Raw genomic sequence first — 16,655 nt, 5'->3', positions numbered from 1 at the left:
TGGCTTTAAAAGAGGACATGAACTCACCTCCATAGCTGGAGATGTGACGATAGATGAAGCATCCATCTTTCTATCCATCTAGTCACATATCTATATACCCGTCTGTTCCTTTGGGGTGTTTTTGTAGAACATATCATATTTCCTACCTTTGACACCCAGCTGTAGCTGAAACCTGCTGTTTAAAGCTGTTTTAACTCCCTGCTGAACATTGAAGATGTCAAAATGCTCCTGAAAGCTGAAGCAGAATGAAGCGGAGGTCTTAACCTTCGTACCTGCAGATTCCTCCAACACACCAACCAACACGGTTGACTTCTGTCTTTTCATGTTTGTTAAAGATCAATGAATGAACTGTGTTGTCAGCAGTAACTTCTTCCGTCATTCCTGTCTGTTGAGGACATCGCTCATGCTTTTATTCGTGTAACTGTGTCTCTGTAATCAGCAGTGGTGTATAAAGTACTCAAAAGCCATACTTGAGTAAAAGTAAAGATACCTTACTGGAAAACTACTCCAGTAAAAGTAAAAAGTCACCTATTATTATTCCTACTTGAGTAAAAGTCTTAAAGTATCTGATATTTATTGTACTTAAGTACAAAAGTACTCAAGTATCAAAAGTAATTTTCTGATATTAAATGTACATCACAACCTGAACATTAAATGAACATCATAACCTGTTCATTGAAAGTAAAAGTACAAGTAAATGCTGTTAATAAAAAAGCAAAGGGTCAGAATTGTGAAGTTTATTCTTTTAGGTGCTGTGGCACCATGACCAAGGACATGGAGCTGTGTTGAACATAATTGGGTTGGCTGTGATCCATTCAGGAGCAACAATGTTCAACATAATATATTGTACATAAGTATACTTTTGCATCTACTATGAACTTATCATCAATTCTCCGAAAAGCAATATGACACTATGAAGGAGTTGTAATAGTGCGTTTATAAGTCTGCTCATTAGACTAGAGGATGTAGAGGCCAATGCATAATATTATGTTCAGCAAAACATATCCACTTGATGCATCAGGTCAGTGTTTTGAGAAAGGACACCTGCCTTGTAAACTCCTATGGGCCTGATTTGAACACAATATACAAAGGTTTTGCTCAAGCTGAATCTGCAATTGGGCGACTGCTGCCATCATAACTCCATCTGATCATCCACAACATGACTCAAATATCAAAACATGATCAATACTAAAGCAGCAACACAGTCATTACTTGAAACTGAAACATGTCCTGTTCATCTTCAAAAGAAGTTGGTTTTCAAAATTGCGAATTCAGTCTCGCTCTTCTTGGGCTGAAGACTAGTCCTGCGATGCTAAATAGCCTTTCACAGGCCGCTGAGGCAAGTAGAGGTGTGTTCAGCGTCACAGACAGCTTGCGCACAGCTGCGAAGGATTTCCCTAATGCTAACGCTAATGCTAACGCTAATGCTGCGCTCTCTCGGCTTCCGTCAATCCTATGGTGTGGTGGCTAGCTACAGCTAACGTTAGCCAACTAGTGCTGCACAACTGTCAACACTTCCTCAGCTCACTAATGAGTGTGATCTAAGGCACAAGCTATGACGATCCACCGTTTTGATTGGCTGAGACGACAAAAGTCCCACAATCCTTTGTGCGTCCTGGCCAGAGGCCACAGTTTGAAGCTCTCTGATTGGTGGATTTACAACCCTGTTTTGCATACCCAGCCTGCACTGCCGTAAACAATATGGTTCTTACGCGTATAAAGTTGAATTTTCAGGAGTTTGAGGCGATGTTTTCTCGTGATAATATACTCAACCTTTGTTGCTATTGTTGTTACTTTGTTTCCCCGTGAGTGTCTCCGACATGACACCGTAGAGATAGGGTATGTATGTAGTGTACAAGTACTGCCAGTCGCCTAGTTGAACGGCAGGATTCTATATGCTCTTTAGATATTTGTCTAGCAGGTTTCTCTTAATGAGAAGCCCACCTGTAATGTGAAAAAAAAAATCATTGCCTACGAGTAGAAACACAAATAAGTCCATCTTTACGTTGGGCTTTTATAATAGAAACAATCGTACATGATTGAATTTAGCTCAAGCCAGTTTTCTCGTTTCTAAGATATTAACATGCTATAACCCATCAGAACTTGTGGCTATGCTTTATTCAACGTATTCATCCACAAAATAGCAATTTATATTTTAGTACAATATACTTTTGACAATACCGTAACACTACTTTTACTTCAGGTCTGATAGTGTTCATAAATATCTATATTTAACATTAACTACACTGATATCTACCGTTATAACCTGATTATATTTTCATGATCGATACCATTTACAACAGTATATACAGTATATATACTTGACTTTTCAGTGACGTGGGATCTTGTGTCCAGTGGTTAAACTTTATTTATGTATTTAAACAATTTGCATATGTATGGTGTTTCGATGAGAATCAAATTCCAATGATGTGTAACTGCACTTATTATGGTAAACAAATCATTAGATTCGTATTTTGCATGTCTGTAGTGGACCTTTAGTTAATGTGGTTCCTGTGAGTCGTCACAAGAGGGCCCACTGACACTATTGTGAGTTAATCTGCTTAATCTGCACTGCACTAGTTTACTGGTTTGCTTCACTTGTATCATTCTCAGCCCACTAGTCCAATCTTTGGTGAACATGGTACCCAGAGAGGTGTGCTAAAGATAGACCGGATGGGAGGAGAAGTGGGAGGAGAATCACAGGTCTAACTTTGAAGGAGGTTGAACCGTCCAACGGTCTTTAAAACACGGGAGTGTGTGTGCGCGTAAATGTCTGCTGTGAATCAGTAGAGTTCACTAAACCGTCGCGAAGAGACGTTTCCGCCCACAAGCAAGATGGCGGCTCCCTTGCTGGAGAATCTGTCGGAGTCCTTAGGATCCCCGGAGCCAGCGGTTCGACTACTTCTATCTATTTTAATCGGTGAGTTTCACCTCACGTCGTTCCGGTAGCTAGCCGACATGACGTTAATCCCGGTGACATGTTTTAAGTGCTCCGGTGTAACTGTTAACGGAGAGACACGCACCGCTAACACAACGCTCAGTTAGATTCTCACTGTGACACATAGCTACAGGCTTCAAACCAGTTGTATTGGTCTACTACCGTGTTAATTCACGCAACGTTAGCTTAATATGTGTCCTGAGAATCCACTCACGGTAAATCGTACACCCTGAAACGTTAAAGAAGACAACGTTTCCTTCAAAACACCATCAACCGACGGCTAAGTTGCTGCCCCATCAGTTAAGTTGTGGCTGTTGACAACTGGAATGAGGGTACCCGTGTGTGGTGTAGCGTTTGGTATCGTGTCATTAATTGCCAACCGTCGGAATCTCCTCTCCTTATAAATGTCCTTCTGTTGGACTAGCTAATTCACTAGTAAGTGGGTTCAAGGTAGCTTGACAGCTACACAAAGCAGACCACCAACATCGTCTGTTGGATTATCATGTTTGTATGAGACCGGCGTTGGTGAAGAGGATAGTCCCAATGTTGTTGGGGGAGGGAAATGATTTGACATAGAAAATGAGCACAGACTGCCAAAATATGCCCCCCCCCCCCCTTTTTTAAACGCCCATTCTTTCCACTCAGTTGAGTAGAGGGGACACAGACTCTGAGGGGTTTAAATTTGTCTAGCAAGGCCAGAATGTACTTTTCGTGGGTTAGGGTTTGATTGTAGCTTGTAAAACATGGTGCTACTTTAGGACTACTGGGTCTGAATGGCATGGGTATGTGTCTTTGTGTGGGTGGGGGTGGGCCGGGGGAGGGCGTCCTTCATGCTGTCCTCGCTGAACTTTGGTCTGACACATGGACACGTCTGTTTTTCTCTCTCGTGTTGCCTCACACCAACAATGCGATAGACTGAACGTGACCTCTCAAATCAGGCTTTTGTCTGCCAGAAAAACCCTCCAGTCAGCCTGTTGCATGCTTCCTCGTCCCACTGTTACTCAATGCATCTTGCATAATTTTGTGGACATGTAGTAACTACATGTAGCTGTGTCTTGCAAGATTGTGCACACGTGATTCAGGTGATGAATGCCCTACAGCAGCTCCATACACTAGTGTTAATATGCAACAGTGAATGTTAATGGCAGCACTCAAAATAAACCACAGTGCCCATTTTCATCATCATGAAGGAACACGTCACCCACTAGTGCAATAGTGTGTTTAGTGGTTGGACAATGGAGGTCTATCGCAAAGAAGAATAAACTATATCAGGCTTTGGTCTCACCAACAATACTTATTAGTGAGACCAATTCATTCAGAAATATAGAAAATTACTTTTAAAGTAACCCAGTAAAGGCAGAAGGGGACTTCTTACTTGAAGGTTTCTTTACATTACAGATATAATGGAGAACATGTTTATATTAAGCTGCATCTAATCTGCTGCAGGGCCTTGGTAGCCACTCATTATGGGGCTTTAGCTAGTCCCAGGAAGGACGAAGGTTCAGGGAATTGGTTGTCTCAATTTTTAATGGAGCAGTTTAAAGAAACAGGTTTACATCCGTATCTAAATATCAATGTGACCAAGAACGAGTCCAACTGAACTGCTGAGTGTTTGTCCTGTCTTTCTCCTTGAGATGGCAGATTTGTAGCAACACCCACAACACAAGCGTACCAATGGTACGTGTGTGTGTGTGTGTGCGTGCGTGCCATGTGTTTATACCGCAAGGTCAGTGTCCTTTATATCTGGGGGTGTCAACAATGCCTCACTGAGCTGATATGAAGACGCATACTTTATTCACATGTTTTCTTCTCTGTCCTGCAGGTTATCCCTGTGCTCTAGTGTACCGACGTTTCTTGTTCTACCAGCCGGCCACAGTTGTGCACTTGTTCCACACTTTCTCTGGACTGGCTCTAGCAGCGTTCAACTTTGGTGAGATAGAGAGTTCAGTTCACTGTAACGTACCGAAATTGTGTGTCCTTGAGGTCTAACATACAGTGCATAAACAAACAGTGCAGCACCAAAGTCTTAAACTGGATGCGAGCGCTTACAGGTGTGGAAGTTTGAGTCTGTTCCACAGTGAGGAGGCCAGAGCACGTGTCCGGCTGCTGTTCACAGTGGACACGCTGCAATAAGAAATCTACCAAGACTGGTTTACAATTAAATTGAATTTAATCCCACTGATGCAAGTACAGTATTTACAGTGAAGTACACTATTTCATGAAATATTAAATCAATAAAACCCCGTTTGCAAAAAACTCAACTCAGCTTCATGTCTCAAATTCTCCATCTAGCTACTAATCCTAAAACACGTTATGCTTATCTTAATTATGCATTTACAAAACACTTATGATTATGACTAATTATGAATTCTTAAATATGAATCATTGAACACTTTTATTATAGCTACTAAACACACAGTTCTATGCTCAAATTTCTTACACAGGCAAGGCAAGTTTATTTGTATAGCACATTTCAACAACAAGGTAATTCAAAGTGCTTCACATGAAAGCATAAAGGCAAAAGTAAAGGAGATTTAAAACATACATTGAAACAATAATCGATGTCTCCCTGAGACATTACGCTGCACGCAATCAACCATACACTGCCGCAATTCTGCAATTACTCGCACACAACCCACGTCTGGAAAAGTTCTCTGCCGATCCACAGGTAGCCAGTGTAGAGAACGGAGAAGGGAAGTTGTGTGGGAGAACCTGGGGCGACACCAGGCGAGCTGCAGCTTTCTGGACAAGCTCCAGAGGTCTGATGGCCGGGGCTCCGGCAAGTAGAGAGTTGCAGCAGTCCAGGCGGGAGATGACAAGAGCCTGGAGTAGCACCTGCGCCGTCTCATCAGTGAGGAAGAGGCGAATCCTCCTGATGTTGTAGAGCAGGAATCTGCAGGAGCGTGTAACCGATGCAATGTTTACTGAGAATGAGTTAGTCATCCAGGGTCACACCCAGGTTTTGAATAGAATACACCAGCAGCTTTGAATATGCTAAATTCAAGTTTTGATATGCAATATACAGTATATGCAGTACAGGGCTGCAAGTAACAACTGCTGATTCATTTCTCATGATTGATCTATAAAATATAAATTATATTATTTTGCAGTTTTGTCTAACTGGCAGTACAAAACCCAAATACATTACATTCAGAGCTGTGAAGATAAACTAAAGAATCAATCATCAGAAAATTAGCTTTTCAACTTTTATGATGATTTGAGAACTTGTTTTATTCATTTTCTCAGCAAAAATGCCGAACATTTGCTTGTTCTCGCTTCTCAAATGTGAATATTTAATGCTTGTAGAATACAACAAGGTGTTACAATAGATATCCTTGGGCTGTGGTAAATACCAGGCAAGTCTCACTCTTTTAAAAATCAGTCAACCTGCCAATTATTGTCTAAGTGACACTCTAAATTCTCATTAGTTGCTAAGGACGAAGAAAACCTGCAAGTCTTTACGTTTGAGAAGCTGGAACCACTGAATGTTTTGCATAAAAATGACTACTTATCAAAACCTATATTTTTCTAAATGACCAAAGCGATAACGATGTTCACGCATGCTGGTCCAGGTGGGATGAATGAATGGATGAGAGTGACTGGAGTAAACACCAACTGCTAACATCAATCTCTCTCTCTTGTCTTTGTTCTGTTGTGGCTGCACCTGGATTTTACAGCAGGTCTGTTGCTTCTCTTGTTTCCTCGTGGAATGCTTCTTCCTCCCGACCCGATGTTGTGGATGTGCCTTGTTGTTCTGTCGCCCAATACTGAACTAAGGAGGAAATAAATGCTGTTTTCATGTCCAGCCCTACAGGTCACACTTGACTGACTCTAGCCCCCGCCCCGCCCCCCCCCCCTGTCTCTCTCTCTCCCAGGCTCTGAGATCTATCACTCTGCAGTATGCGTCCTCGTCCAATTCCTGATGCTGAGGCTCATGGGAAGGACGGTAACGACTGTCCTGAGTAGCTTTACCTTTCAACTGGTGAGGTGTCCCGGTGTTTTTTTATTTTTTATTTTCTGTCTGCTCCCTGCATCCTTTCGTCCACTGTCAGACTTTTACCGCAATGGCTCAGGTACTGCCCATTATTTTGTCTGCACAGTGTAATGTTGAATTTCTGCATCTGCATTATGTGAGTTCCCTTCAATTGGCTCGTTAATGCCTACGCACCGATTGACCCGTGTATTAAAAGGGCCACGATCACCAATAACTAAGATGTAGTCACATGCTGTCTGCCGGAGTGTTGGAGCATTTATCTAAGAACTCGAGGAAATGTTATTCAAAAATGTGCTCGCGTCATGTTTTGTTTTTGATGCCACACTTCCTGTGATTCGTTTTTTTCCGTTCTTTCTCTGTCACGTAGAACTGTAATAAACATCTGCGTGGAGGTGTCGGATAATGCAGAAGTTTGCTAACTGTGTGTCTCTGGCTTCTCGTTCTCTTTCCGTAGGTTTACCTGCTGGCAGGCTATTACTTCACAGCAACAGGGGAGTATGACATCAAGTGGACCATGCCTCACTGCGTCCTCACACTCAAACTTGTTGGTGAGTTGACTACAGCGTTCCTCGGCTTGACAAACTCCAATTTGTTTCATAAAAACAAATGTTTCCCTCATTTGATATCTTCCTGTTGCAATCTCTCCCTTTTACTCTAGTAATCGATTGACACGCTGATAAACTGCTGACCTGGCCTTTGCATGCTTGACAGTGTTCATTTTAAATGATCATGACAGCATTAGTCACCCTAACATAGTTTCTGACACCAGTTGCATTTTCTGATTACAGGTTTGTCATTTGATTACTATGACGGCGGGAAGGAACCAGTGAGTTGGTTGTTCTCTCTTGCTTTTGCCTGCTTGATCATTCATTAACATGTTGATGGTGTCTGTCTTGGAATGTTGTTTGTGTTGCTCGTTGCTCCTCTGTTAGTTCCTGTAAGTGTCTTTTTTTTTTTTTTTTTTAATGTTCTGTCATGTGTGAAAGAAAGGTAGATGAGTTTTCTGATGGAAAGAATATTGATGGTTTTCGCCACAAACGAGTAGATGATCACGACGTGCAAATGCTAAGCAAGAAACTGGCACGGTCCGTTACTAATGCGAACAAGTTACCTGAGTAATTCATATGTAAATGTGGGGTCCTAAAGAAGAACACTGGCACCAACGAAGACCAGATGAGAAGAGTGACCTTTACATCAGGGGCGTATTCACAAAGCTCGGAGTTCAGGCCACTGACACCATGAATTGCACATAATTTACAACCGCTATCTGCCCGGTCGCAAGGTCCAATTATATTCTTAATATATTGATGCGTCCTGTGTCAACGTACTTTTCTGTTCTCTTCCTCCACCCCCTTCATCCCCCTTGCATATCGCTCTTCTTCTCTCATTTTTTCATCATCCTTTTCTCCTCTCATCCTTCAACTCCAGTCTGAGCTGAGTTCAGAGCAGAGGAGTGCAGCCCTACCGTCTGTGCCCTCCCTGCTGGAGGTGTGCGGCTTTTCCTACTTCTATGGAGGCTTCCTGGTGGGGCCCCAGTTTACACTGCGCAGCTACCAGAAGTTGGTGGCAGGGGAGCTCAGCGACTGCCCTGGAAAGCCTCCGAACAGGTAAAAGAGCAAGAAAATGATGACTGATGAAAAGAAAAAAGAGCCGAAAGACTATCGCGCCAGCTGTGCAGTGTCGCAAGCCCTGCGGGTAATGTTATCGCCTTCCTCTCTCCCATCGTCTCCTTGTTTCCTTCTCTTACAGTGTTGTACCGGCTATGAAGAGGTTTGCTCTGGGTTTTCTCTGCCTGGTGATATATGCAATATTTAGTCCCTATTACCCGGACAGCTACTTCCTAACAGATGAGTATGATGTGAGAACGACAAAGTGTTCAAAAATAATAATCGCTGTGTATAGTTTTTCAATGTAAGGCGAGTCGGAGTGTGTCTAACGTGTCAAACGATGTCCTTCCCACAGGCTCAGCCCTTCTGGTATCGCTGTGTGTTTATTCTGCTTTGGGCTAAAGTCGTCTTGTATAAATATGTCAGCTGTTGGGTAATAGCGGTAAGTAACTTCTTGATCTGCATACACACCAATGTGCGTGAAATGTGTTGGCAACAGCCTACGGATTTGGTTGTTGAAATACACTATTTGTTTGAAGTTGTATTCACATACAGCACCTCGCATGACACTTTCTCTTTGAGCATTAATAGTGAAGCCACACCCTTTACACATGTCTGCATATACAAATGGATTTTCATGGCACACCCTAACCATCCCAAAATACCAGGTACAAGAGTTTCCTGCTTCATGGTGTGATCTTACATCAGCAAATGATGAGTGTTTTTTTTTTTTTTTTGTGTTACAGGAAGGCGTGTGTATATTATCTGGACTAGGCTACAATGGCGTAGTGGATGGTGAGCACAAGTGGGACGCTTGTGCCAATATGAAGGTGTGGCGCTTTGAAACCACGCCACTTTTTGGAGGAACCATCTCCTCCTTCAACATCAACACGAACGCCTGGGCTGCCAGGTCAGTGCAGAGCCTGAAATCTGTGACGCTCTCGAGCTTGTATTTAAAAGCCAAGCTGTAAAAGTTAAATATTTACCAAGATGATAATGGCGTAGTATCACATGCCAGGGCCTCTCTTCAGTTTGTTTTAACACCAGAGGAATCCTTGCAGGGAGGGAGCCAACATCCTAGGAGGGTTTGCAGATTTTCAGCAGGAGCCTCGAGCATAAAAACCTTTAATTGAATTTATTGGACATATAGTTCATAACCTCATTCAGTTGGATACCTAAGTTTACTTGGCTTACTGCATCACACAGAGAGTAGGGGACCGTTACATCTTTCTAAAATGGAATTACAAAAGTAACTAATAAGCTATGAGAACTTCACTTTGTACTATATAGCTGGTTGATGAACAACTTTCATGCCATTGATGGCTAAAATACAGACATGACACAAAAAATACTCTTTGTTTGACCCACAAAGAAAAGTCTATTTATGTTCACATATGCACCACTTTGTAAGTAGTTTAGTATTAAATGGATTAATTTCTGATATTGTATTTGTCAAGCCTTCCTTCTCTACAGTAGAGTTATATATATTTAAATCAAATTGATTGGCTTTATTGGCAAGATTGCATGCAATACGATGTTGCCGAAGCATGTTAATACAAACTACCCTGTTATAATACACGATACGAAAGGGCTATGGATAACAACAACATAAGCTATAAATGGATGACAGTAATGATTTGCCATGTGAGACGGTGGGTTGTGAGACACGGGAGTTGCAGAGCTCATGGCGAGGATGCTAAATATCACCGTCTGTACTTAGTCAGTGTTTTAACGGACACTGTAGTCCAGAAAGTTGCCACACTGTACTGCCTGTTTAGAGCTAGATTTCCATAACATTCTGGGATTTTGTTAGATCTGTCCATTAGACGACATACGGTAGAGAAGAAGCCAGTGTGAGGCCCGAGTAATTAGTATGAGGAGGATGTTTGATATTCAGAAGCTCCTTGAGGGGTCAGGATGCTTCACACAAGCTAGTCTTCTTAAATGCTGTCTGGAATACCATTTACAGCCGTTCCAAATGGCCACATTTCAAAGGTGGGGTGAAAAGTCGTCCGTCCTAAAGATGGGCGAGATACAAATCATGAATCAAAGACAAAGTGTCTGTTGTCCACGCTAACGTTGTCATAAAATGTCTTGTGAAGCATGAAAACGGGGAGCTTGAGAGGGAAGATCAAAACCTGCAAGAGGAACACAACAATGATCCTTCTTATTCTGACGTTGGAAAGGTGTGGCGCATACTGATAGCTTAGAGGCCATTAGCGAGGCTTTTATGCGGTAGTGCTTCATGTACTTATTTATCTGACTCTACAGCTCATACTTCAGCCTGTCACCGGTGCACTGTGAGGGGAAGAAAACACCATATTGAAAGTCCAGTGTGTGTGCACTTCTGTAAGATATTGTAACAGAGTCTGGGCCAGTGTTGAATTGATGAGTACCCTTGAAGAGGATGTAAAGTTGTGGAAATGTTTAAGATAAGATAATCCTTTATTAGTCTGTCAGTGGGGAAATTACAGGATTACAGCAGCATTGCTCACAAGTAAAAGATTAAAAAAAACAAGTAATCTAATCAACTAAATAGTAAAACAGCAATAAAATAAGACGGTAAAGAAGAATATTAAATATACCAGTGTATATACCGAATATACAGACAGAATAAAAATATAAGATAAATACTTAAACATATTGGATATTGCACCAGGTGAATGAATTAAAGTGTTCAAGTGTTCGTGTTCAAAGTGTTCGTGGTCTACCGAGAGAGCAGTTTGTTGTGCAGCCTGACAGCAGCGGGGAGAAAGGACTTGCGGTACCTCTCCCTCAGACACCGGGGGTGAATCAGCCGGTGACTGAAGGAGCTGTGCAGAGCTGCCAGAGTGTCCTGCATGGGGTGGGAGGCGTGGCTCATCAGGGATGAGAGCTTTGCCATCATCCTCCTGTCTCCCACCACCTCCACAGTATCCAGTGGACACCCCAGCACGCTGCTGGCCTTCCTCACCAGTTTGTCCAGTCTCCTTCTGTCAGCTGCCGCGATGCTGCTGCTCCAGAAGACCACCCCATAGAAGATGGCTGATGCCACCACGGAGTCGAAGAAGGTCTTCAGGAGTGCTCCCTGCACCCCAAAATACCTCAGTCTCCTCAGCAGAAAGAGTCTGCTCTGTCCTTTTTTATAAAGAGCGTGAGCGTGGTCAGTCCAGTCCAGTTTATTGTTCAAGTGAACACCCGGGTACTTATACGACTTCACAACCTCAATGTCCAGTCCCTGGATGCTCACCGGTGTCTGAGGAGGGCGTTTGCCCCGGCGGAAGTCCACCACCAGCTCCTTGGAGTTGATGTGGAGGCGGTTCCGCTGGCACCATCCTAAAAAGTCCTGGTTTAGTTCCCGGTATTCTCTGTCATCATCGGCGGAGATGAGGCCGACGATTGCAGAGTCGTCAGAGAACTTTTGCAGGTGGCAGTTGGCAGAGTTATGTTTGAAGTCCGAGGTGTAAATGGAGAAGAGGAATGGAGCCAGAACTGTTCCCTGTGGGGCCCCTGTGCTGCAGGACACCCGATCTGACTCATACTCTCGTATCCGCACATACTGTGGACGGTTGGTGAGGTAGTCCAGGATCCATGCAGTGAGGTGGTGGTCCACCCTGGTCTGCTCCAGCTTGTCCCTCAGAAGCAGGTTCTTTGGTACCGGTACCACGCAGGATGTCTTCCATAGCTGTGGTACTTTCCCCAGCCTCAAGCTCAAGTTCAATACGTGCTCCGCTATCCCGCACAGCTGGTCTGCACAGGATTTGAGGAGCCTTGAGCTGATGCCGTCTTGACCCGTGGCCTTCCTCGCCTTGATCCTCCTCAGTTCCTTCCTCACTTGGTTGAGGGACACGCTGGGGGGTGGGGTGCTGTGTGTTGGAGTGGGGGTGGGTTGCTGGTCGTGGAGTGCTGAGTATGAGAGGTGTGGAGGGGAGCCGAGTGCTGTGGGAAGGGGGGGAGGGGGGGGGGGGTAATAATCCACAGGGGATGCAGATGATGGGGGTTGCAGCAGCAGGGAGGTCTGGGTGGGGGAGGGGTGGATAGCTGGTCAAATCTGTTAAAAAATAAGTTTAGCTCATTCACCCACATTTGGTCCCCCTCAGGCTGTTGGTTGGGCCCCTTGAACCCAGAAATCGCCTTGAGGCCCTTCCAGACCCCGACGGTGTTATTCTGCTGCAGCTGGTCCTCCATCTTCATCCTGTAGACATCTTTCCCCTCCCTGATCTTCATCCTCAGCTCCCTCTGCACAGTCCTCAGCTCCTCTTTGTTGCCAGATCTAAAAACCCTCTTCTTCTCCTTGAGGAGGGCCTTTATCTCCGGCGAGATCCAGGGTTTGCCATTTGAGAAACACCATACAGTCCTGGTGGGTACGGTGTTCTCAACACAGAAGTTAATATAGACCGTGATGCAGTCGGTGAGACAGTCGATGTCTTCCCCATGGGCATCACTGAATACCTCCCACACAGTTGTCTCAAAACAGTCCTTCAGAGCCTCCTCGGCTCCATCGGTCCATCGTCTAACTGTGTGGGTCACAGCTGGCTGCTTCTGTGCAAGAGTTGTGTACACAGGCAGGAGGTGCACCAGGTTGTGGTCGGATCTGCCCAGGGGAGGGAGAGGTGATGATATGTATGCCTCCTTGGTGTTGGCATAAAGAAGGTCCAGTGTTTTATTGTCTCTGGTGTGGCATTTGACATACTGGGTGAATGTGGGCAGAGTGGAGGACGGAGGGGCATGATTAAAGTCCCCAGAGAGGAGGAGGAGGGCATTGGGGTGTTGCGTAAACAGCCTGCTTGTCGCCGAGTGGATGACGTCACAGGCCGCTTCAGCGTCAGCAGAGGGGGGGATATACGCAGCCACCACAATAACGTGCGAAAATTCCCGAGGCAGATAGTGTGGTCTCATGCTAACAGTTCAATGGCCGCTGTGCAGGTCTGCTCCTTAACAGTGATGTGCCCAGAGTTACACCATGTATCATTAACAAACACTTTTAATATAACATCAGTTGCTATGCAACAAGAGCTCCCAGGTGAGTGAGTGCTTGCATGTAGGCAGTGATAGCGGTTGCGTTACGATTATCTGACGGCCCATATCCAGATTTTTAGTAAAAAAAGAAGCGATCCAAAACTCTTGACTTGTTTTTTTTTTCTCTTTTTTTCAGACATGTCTTCAAACGGTTGAAGTTCCTGGGCAATAAGTCTCTGTCTCATGTGACCACACTCCTCTTTCTGACTTTTTGGCATGGTCTTCACTCCGGATACATCCTCTGCTTCACCATGGAGTTCTTCATCATCACTGTAGAGAGACAGGTAGGATGTGAGGACGGGTAACCGAAAGATAATTAGCGTTGTGTGCAGGAAGCACAATCCATCTGGGCATCTGTATTATGCTTATTCTCTCAGTAAACGCTTGCGTTGCACTTTGTCTGCGTTTTATATAAACCAATTGTTTAACTTTATCACAAGAGACCGTCTCCTGTCATTAAATAGCATCGATCAAATGCACCTCACTGCTACTTGTAATTAGATATTGACGACAGTCACAATTTGGCATTAGTTTACTATATAACCGTTGCTTTATTGTATCACTGTAACTAATATGGAATACGTGTTTGTATGTGACAGGCCCTGGCTCTAGTGAGGGACAGTCCCTTGCTGTCGAAGCTGGCCAACAGCGCGCTCTACCCCCTCATCTATGTCGTCCAGCAGTGTGTCCATTGGCTCTTCATGGGCTACCCCCTTGTGCCATTCTGCCTCTTCACCTACGACAAATGGCTCAAGGTAAGACACAAGTCTGAGACCACGGCATACAATGTCCTTTAAAAAAAAAAGTGTATGGACATCAACTGACAAACAAATTCAGGAAGAGCAACAGATGTGCAATGTGTACAGAATAAACTGAAGTGTGGCGTTTATGTTGCAAAGTAATTTACCAGGAGCGTTTACTTGCACTTGGACATCGCAGTGTTTTGCCGGAACACGGCCTTAAGTTTTCTAGAAAAACTCTGCAACAACAAGAGCGTCTTTAAAGCAGGTTTTCCAGAACGGAAATGGGTGGAACGATCCGTCGGTCTGGGCTAGTTGGTACGATCTGTCCACCGGGAGTGGGGAAGTGGCTGGTGTTTGCACACCGCGTCCTGGTGAGGACACGTGTGACCTGTTAGGGGATTGAGGGAGGTACCCAGAGAGTAGCGGGGTCAGGTGACTGACGAAGGCTGCACACTTTCTGGTGGCGACTGGTGAGAAAGAGACACAGCCAGGTGTCGTCATGACATTTGGATGATGATATCAGAATTGTAACTTTGCTGTTTTGTCCCCTTTTTTTGTTTTGCAGGTGTATTCGTCCATCTATTTCTGCGGTCACGTATTCTTCCTCGCATCCTTTTTAATCATGCCATACATCCGTAAGGTGCTGGTGCCTAAGAAAGAGCGGAGCCCGACAAAGCAAGATTAAAACGTGGTACTAAAACTTGGCATGGTAAGAAAGAGCAGGGCGTTCCTTTTGTTGCTGTTGGAGACAAAGCTGTGGGTACGTGTTTGTAATGTTGAAATATCTGTTTCGTTCCAGGTCCGTCAAAGGCTAAATATCCACTGAAGGGAACTGTGATTTTCAAGGAGCAGAATGGAAAATATTTTAAGGCCTTTAGTAATATATGTCCATGTAAAAAATAAATTTCTATATATTTTTGTGTTTTAAATGGGAAGGCTGTTTTTATAAACATTTGGAGAAATGTTTACAGGAAATGACCATTGTGCCACATGAGGCAATTGTGAGCCAATCAGGGGTGAATTCCTGTTTTTCTTTTTTTTTTGGTGAAGAAACGTTGGACTTGCAGAGCTTGAGAGACTTACATGCTGTCGACACAGATTTGCACTCACCAGTCACGGGTTCGGAGTTTTTTCTTTTCCTGGTTTCATTTCTCTCTCGTGTCTACCACCCCCATTTAGCAGCAGCAGACTTCACAGGAGGTTTAAGCACAGCGCCAATGTATGTGGCACTTTCTTTAATCAAAAATACTTTCTGCAAACGAGAGTTGATTATATTAATAATAATAATCAGGGGGGTTGTTTTTTGAAAATGTCTGCCGGTGGTTATACAAGCACTGTAAATCACACACTGTACACTAATCCCATCTCAAAATGGCCTTGTATTAATGAATGTTTTTACAGTACATTTGTTTGATTTGATAGTTTTAACAGCTTTTATGAATACGAACATTTTGTAGATTTGGGATAAAATATGAAGTAGTTTGCATTGTTCTCCTTACCTTGTTTAGTGTTTCTGTTTTCTTTCTTACCATGTTTCCTCCCTTCCCTCTGTTCAGTCTACTCCACTCCTCTGTCTGACTTGATTCAAGCCCCCGGCCCTCAGCTCTTAAATGCACGGATGTGAAAGGAGGAGACTTGCGCACCGCCCAACCATACAGTCACGACAGCTGATCGTTTTGGTTCACCCTCCATAAATAGGGTAGTTTCTGAATGGAGGAAACTCATTTTTCAACTGGAAGGAAACAAAATGTGTTTCACTTATGGCCTGCTCTTCTGTTTATAACAGCAGGTGGTATTTAAACATAGCGTGAAGTAGAAGCATCCCATCCTTCTGTGGGAATGCCTCATTTTATTTTATTTAAGTTGTTTGGGGTGGGGAGGGAGGGGCTGTGTGTCTGATCCACAGCATGCTGGAGGAAGGCCCAGCACTGCTGCTGCTGCCGCCGCCGTCCTCTCGCTGACGCGGACACACACGGACGGGACAAACCTCACTGTAGCAGCAGCCCAGATTTTAGTAATATTTATACATGACATGGTGATTATTGATTGATGTGAATTGCTATGTTAAGAGACTACTTTTTTGCCTTATTCCTACCAAATGTACAAAGTAAAAGAAAACTTGGGATGGACTCTGGGTGGGTTAGGAGTGATTTTCAAATACAATTTTATAATGTTCATTAAAATGCTGCATTTCAAGCAAGGACTCTAGTTATTGTGTGTGCGTGTGTCTGACAGGGCAAAGGGGGTGATATGACGTCATTTTGCAGTCTGGTGATGGAAAGCTTGAGCAATGGGGGATTAATAAGTTTATGAAAAACCATTTATTTTTTATTTTTATAAACACTGTGGTGGGGTGTCGCCCATCAAACAAGCCT

At 43.9% G+C, this 16,655-nt stretch overlaps 1 protein-coding gene across 1 annotated transcript; it reads left to right on the top strand.

The window, feature by feature from the left end:
- The first annotated feature begins 2,694 nt into the window (after positions 1-2,694).
- lpcat3 (lysophosphatidylcholine acyltransferase 3) lies at positions 2,695-16,463 on the top strand. Its single transcript, XM_079275902.1, has 13 exons — positions 2,695-2,920; positions 4,761-4,868; positions 6,814-6,920; positions 7,387-7,480; positions 7,721-7,758; positions 8,361-8,539; positions 8,682-8,790; positions 8,895-8,981; positions 9,286-9,449; positions 13,674-13,821; positions 14,137-14,292; positions 14,846-14,989; positions 15,080-16,463. The coding sequence occupies exons 1-12, from the start codon at positions 2,836-2,838 to the stop codon at positions 14,963-14,965; spliced, it is 1,395 nt and encodes a 464-aa protein (XP_079132028.1). The 5' UTR covers positions 2,695-2,835; the 3' UTR covers positions 14,966-14,989; positions 15,080-16,463.
- The last annotated feature ends 192 nt before the right edge of the window (positions 16,464-16,655 follow it).

This window comes from Melanostigma gelatinosum (genome assembly GCF_949748355.1).
Source record: "Melanostigma gelatinosum genome assembly, chromosome: 9".
NCBI classification, from domain to species: domain Eukaryota; kingdom Metazoa; phylum Chordata; class Actinopteri; order Perciformes; family Zoarcidae; genus Melanostigma; species Melanostigma gelatinosum.
The sequence above is the reverse complement of the archived record's forward strand: the minus strand, read 5'-3'. Positions and strand labels throughout refer to the sequence as shown.